Source organism: Mandrillus leucophaeus, unplaced genomic scaffold (assembly GCF_000951045.1).
Source record: "Mandrillus leucophaeus isolate KB7577 unplaced genomic scaffold, Mleu.le_1.0 Scaffold88, whole genome shotgun sequence".
In the NCBI taxonomy this organism is placed as follows: domain Eukaryota; kingdom Metazoa; phylum Chordata; class Mammalia; order Primates; family Cercopithecidae; genus Mandrillus; species Mandrillus leucophaeus.
Genome location: NW_012109585.1, coordinates 3,891,135 through 3,896,864, shown reverse-complemented (window position 1 = coordinate 3,896,864; position 5,730 = coordinate 3,891,135). Strand labels below are relative to the sequence as shown.

The 5,730-nt window shown below is 38.9% G+C and overlaps 1 protein-coding gene across 2 annotated transcripts in view; it reads left to right on the top strand.

Moving 5' to 3' along the window:
- UBE2B (ubiquitin-conjugating enzyme E2B) overlaps window positions 1–5,730 on the top strand; it is a 19,656-nt gene that overhangs the window by 11,351 nt on the left and 2,575 nt on the right. For both annotated transcript variants that reach the window (XM_011969215.1, XM_011969214.1), the window contains one exon: window positions 5,046–5,134. In XM_011969215.1, coding sequence (XP_011824605.1) covers window positions 5,046–5,134 — 89 coding nt within the window. The remainder of the gene's footprint in view (window positions 1–5,045; window positions 5,135–5,730) is intronic.

Sequence of the window (5,730 nt, the reverse complement as noted above, 5' to 3'; positions counted from 1 at the left end):
CAGGCTGATCTTGAACTCCTGACCTCAGGTGATCCGCCTGCCTTGGCCTCCCAAGTGTTGGGATCACAGGTGTGAGCTGCTGTGCCTGGCCTGAAAGTAAGTCTTTCCAGATACTAATTATTTTTTGACTAAGTTTTTTGTTTGTTTTTTTAATTGCTGCATAACAAATAGACTAAGTTTTTTAAATGTGGGGATTACTGGGTCAGAGGCTTGTGTGTTTTTAAAGCTTTAATATCATTTTCCATTTTTTTCCTTCAGTGGAATTGTTTTCATTTTCACTTGGTAGAGTAGTTTGTTACTACTCTTCATTAAATGATGGCTAATTACTTTGTAATACATTTGGTCTTCCTTGACATCTTGCTGTTTACATCTATTACGTTTATATTTCTGGATTATTAATTACCACATGAAAGACTTCTCCAAATTCTTGAAGCTCCTCTTCAGTTTTACAGCCTTTGCTCATTTAAATGTGGTGTTCTCCATCAGCCAACTCACTTTCAAGAAGAACATTTTCAGAGGTCCTCTTGGTCATGTCTCTAGTACTGCAGAATACATTATAGAGCTCCCTACCCAGAGGACAGATGTGTTTTGTTTGTGTCTGGAATCAGATGACTTTTCAGTAATAGATACTACTTTTGGCGCTTCATTGCTATGAAGTTGCTTTTTCCTTCTAGTTGCCTTTTTTGCTTTTTTTTTTTGGTCTAAGACAGGTTTAATTTTATTTGCTGTTTCTCCTTTTGGGGAAGTTCCCAAGTCATTTACCATTTATTCCACTGTAGCTTTATCTTGCTTAGACTTGTTATTGAGTCAAACCAAACCAGTTATGGTAAGAGGGTCTTTAAATCAAGGTGGGAAAGATGGTAGAATGACTAAGGGGTATAAATGTAGGATTATCAACTTAAGCAAATTTTTAAGAAAACACAGTGTATTTGGTTTTCACATCTCTTCGTATTTATAGCATGGTTTCCCTTTTTTTCTGTTACAAGTCCTTTTTTATAATTTAACTTTTTGGTTTACTTTTTAAAAAACATTTATTGAAATATAATTTACACACCAAGCTGTTCACCCACTTAAATTGTACAGCTCAAATGGTTTTTAGCATAGTCACAACCATTACCATGACCACTTTAAAAACAACAAAAGCCCCATAACTATTATCTTAGCAGTCAACTGTGTTTGTCCTAATCCTCCCCGCTTCAGTCCTAGGTAACCCCTAATCTGTTTTCCCTCTAGATTTGACTATTCTGGACATTTCATATAAATGGAATCTTACAACATGTGGTCCTTTGTGACTAACTTCTGTCACCCAGCATGAAGTTTTCAAGGCTCATCTATGTTGTGACATAATAGTATTTGTGATTCATTTTTTATTGCTGAATAATATTCCATTGTATGGATAGTCTGTATTTTGTTCATTCATCAGTTGATAAGATGTTTTGAGTTCTGGTTTACTTTTGGATTCTCAGAAATAGTTACTCAGAACTTTAAAATTGTTTTATACTTTTATGGGTTTTACACAGTTGCCAATTTTTGCTTTAGGCGGCTAAGTTTGATGTTTTTGTGGGATGGACAGTAAGTTGGCTTTGAAGCTGATAGATCTAGGCTAAGGCCAATGATTGGGAGTACTGAGCACATGGATGGTGACTTGAGGCCACAGGAGTAAATAATACAGCCCAGTGTGTGTATAAAGGGTAAGAAGGAAAAGGGCCTATGATAGAGTCTGGAAGAATCACAGTGTTTAAGTGTGATTTGCTCCCCACTCCCTGTTATGGTTTGCTCCATGAAGTGGTATCTGTAACATTTAAATGCATTTACCCTTTGTTTTACATAGCAGTTCACTTCTAGAAATTTTTCCTACAGATAGTCTCACAATTGGGCAAATATTTATATTCATTGCTTGTATTTTCACAGAATCAGTCTAAAAGGGGAAGAACCCTCCCATATGTTAGGACTTTTGATACCTGTCACTTGATTTTTTTTTTTTTTTTAAATGAAAGGAATATGTATACTCATTGCACAAATAAATCATAAACACAAGGAAGGATAAAGAAAATAAGATAGGCCAGTCATGGTGGCTCACGCCTGTAATCCTAGCACTTTGGGAGGCTGAGGCAGGTGGATCACGTGATCAGGAGTTCGAGACCAGCCTGGCCAGCATAGTGAAACCCTGTCTGTACTAAAAATATAAAAAATTATCCGGGCATGGTGACGTGTGCCTGTAATCCCAGCTACTTGGGAGGCTGAGGCAGGAGAATCGCTTGAACCTAGGAGGCAGAGGTTGCAGTGAGCTGAGTTCTCACCACTGCACTCCAGCCTGGACAACAGACCGAGAATCCATCTTAAAAAAAAAAAAGGCTGGGCACGGTGGCTCATGCCAGCACTTTGGGAGGCTGAGGCAGGAGGATCACCTGAGGTCAGGAGTTCGAGACCAGCCTGGCCAACATGGTGAAACCACGTTTCTACTAAAAATGCAAAAATTAGCTGGGCGTGGTGGTGGGCATCTGCAGTCCCAGCTGCGTGGGAGGCTGAGGCAGGAGAATCCCTTGAACCTGGGAGGCAGAGGTTGCAGCTGTCTCTTATACACATCTAGATGTGTATAAGAGACAGCAGTAAGTTGGCTTTGAAGCTGATAGATCTAGGCTAAGGCCAATGATTGGGAGTACTGAGCACATGGATGGTGACTTGAGGCCACAGGAGTAAATAATACAGCCCAGTGTGTGTATAAAGGGTAAGAAGGAAAAGGGCCTATGATAGAGTCTGGAAGAATCACAGTGTTTAAGTGTGATTTGCTCCCCACTCCCTGTTATGGTTTGCTCCATGAAGTGGTATCTGTAACATTTAAATGCATTTACCCTTTGTTTTACATAGCAGTTCACTTCTAGAAATTTTTCCTACAGATAGTCTCACAATTGGGCAAATATTTATATTCATTGCTTGTATTTTCACAGAATCAGTCTAAAAGGGGAAGAACCCTCCCATATGTTAGGACTTTTGATACCTGTCACTTGATTTTTTTTTTTTTTTAAATGAAAGGAATATGTATACTCATTGCACAAATAAATCATAAACACAAGGAAGGATAAAGAAAAAGATGTGTATAAGCAGGAGTTCGAGACCAGCCTGGCCAACATGGTGAAACCACGTTTCTACTAAAAATGCAAAAATTAGCTGGGCGTGGTGGTGGGCATCTGCAGTCCCAGCTGCGTGGGAGGCTGAGGCAGGAGAATCCCTTGAACCTGGGAGGCAGAGGTTGCAGTGAGTCGAGATTGCACCATTATACTCCATCCTGGGCAACAAGAGCAAAACTATGTCTCAAAAAAAAAAAAAAAGGACAAGAAAATAAGATCATCCATAACCCTACTATTACAAATATCCACTACTTACATTTTGACATTCAGTCTTACGAATGTTTTTGTGACTACATATACTTTAAATGAATTTATATAAAATTTTTTAATCAAAATAGGGAATTATAAATAAAAACATATTTTTAAGGTAATATTCTGTGGATGTCTTACTCTATAAAACAGTAGATATGTATCATTTCTGGTGATTGTGTTGCTATTGTTTATATGAATGTATCAGTCATTGTTTATTTAACCAGTTCCCTCTTTTATGGACCACAAGGTAGTTTTCAGTTTTTCACTTTTTTTTTTTTTTTTTTTGAGATAAGAGTCTTGCTCTGTCACCCAGGCTGGAGTGCAGTGGCACAATCTCGGCTCACTGCAATCTCTGCCTCCTGGGTTCAAGCAGTTCTCCTGCCTCAGCCTCCTGAGTAGCTGGGACTATAGGCGTACACTACCGTGCCTGGCTAATTTTTGTATTTTTAGTAGAGACGGGGTTTCACCATGTTGGCCAGGCTGGTCTCGAACTCGTGACCTCATGATCCACCCACCTCGGCCTCCCAAAGTGCTGGGATTACAGGCGTGAGCCAGTGCACCTGGTCTTCTACTCTTATAAGTAGTATTATAGTGAACAACCTGTAAGTCAATCTTCGTGCATATCCACGTTTATTTCCTTAATTTCTAAGAGTGTAATTGCTATGTCAAAAATAAGCAGTTTTTTAAAAGCTTTAAGAATATTTAGAAATACGGAATTTAAATAGATTGCTAAATCATGTGTGTTGAAGAAATTTAACTCAAAGCCTCCTGATCATAACATGCTGTGAAAGAACATGAAAATGAATCTTAGTTCATTTTCTGCTACAACAGAATAGCAGGGACTGATAATTTGTCAACAATAGTAGTTTGTTTGGCTCATGGTTCTGGAGACTGGGAAGTCCAAGAGCAGGGCACCAACACCTAAGCAAGGTCCTTGGTGCTGTGACATCCCATGGTGGAAGGCAGAATGACAAGTGAGCACACAAGACATGAGAAATAGTGCCAGACTCATCCTTTTATCTGGAGTCCACTCCTGCCATCAGCTCTCATGACCTAAGCACTTCTTAAAGGTCCCACTTCTCAACAGTGTTACAGTGGCAATTAAATTTCTTTTTTTTTTTTCTTTACTTAATTTTTTTTATTTTTATTTTTTTGAGACGGAGTGTTACCCTGTCATCTAGGCTGGAGTGCAGTGGTATGATCTCGGCTCATTGCAACCTCTGCCTCCTGAGTTCAAGCGATTCTCCTGCCTCAGCCTCCCAAGTAGCTGGGATTACAGGCACGCGCCACCACGCCTGGCTAATTTTTATATTTTTAGTAGAGACGGGGTTTCACTATGTTGGCCAGGTTGGTCTCAAACTCCTGACCTCAGGTGATCCACCCGCCTCAGCCTCCCAAAGTGCTGGGATTACCAGCATGAGCTACTATGCCCAGCCTCCAGCAATTACATTTCAACATGAGTTTTGGAGAGAACATTCAAACTATAGCAGGTGCAGAATAAGAGACTTTAGTTTTAAGACAGGTTTTCCTTTGATACAGAAGAATTTAGTTATTACCTAATATTTAAAACATCTAAGCCAAGCATTCTGTTTGTGGTAAAGATTTCTCTTAACTGTTAGATATGACAAAGTGAATGTGTAACCAATTTTAGTGTTGTCTTTGCAGTGTATGCTGATGGTAGCATATGTTTAGATATCCTTCAGAATCGATGGAGTCCAACATACGATGTATCTTCTATCTTAACATCAATTCAGGTAAGTATGTGTTAAGATGTATTATAGTTTGTCAGTATTCTGTAGGATACAGTCAGCTCCTTTAGGAGCACTGTAACCTGCTTAGCACACAGGTAACCAATGGCAGAGCTTGGACAAGAATCCATGCTTTTCAGCTAACTTCTCTTTCAGTAATGCCTACATGGGATCCAGTCTGCAGTCCCTTTCCTGATTGTGTAAGTTACATGTTCTCACAGGTCAAACCTAATTTGTGTCCATGAAGCATAGCCAACGGTTGTGGAAAAGAAAAAAATGGCTTGGAAAAACCATAGGAACCTAAAGAAACTGCCAAGCGCAGATAAGCATTGAATGTGTTACCCCATCCAAGAAATTCTGTTTTAAAAAAAGAAAGGAAAATTAATGTAACCATTTGCCGAAGCAGTCTGGCAGAATATTTCAGAATAGATCTTTGAATGAAAATTTAGGAGGGGTGGAGTGAGGGGTGTTTTGGTTTTGTGGATTTGAGAGGAGCAGAAATAATATGTTGGTTTGTGATGTTCTTTTTAAAGTTTTTTCTGTCACACTTCTTTAATTCTGGCCTTTTTTTTTTTTTTTTTTTTTTTTTTTTTTTTTTTTTT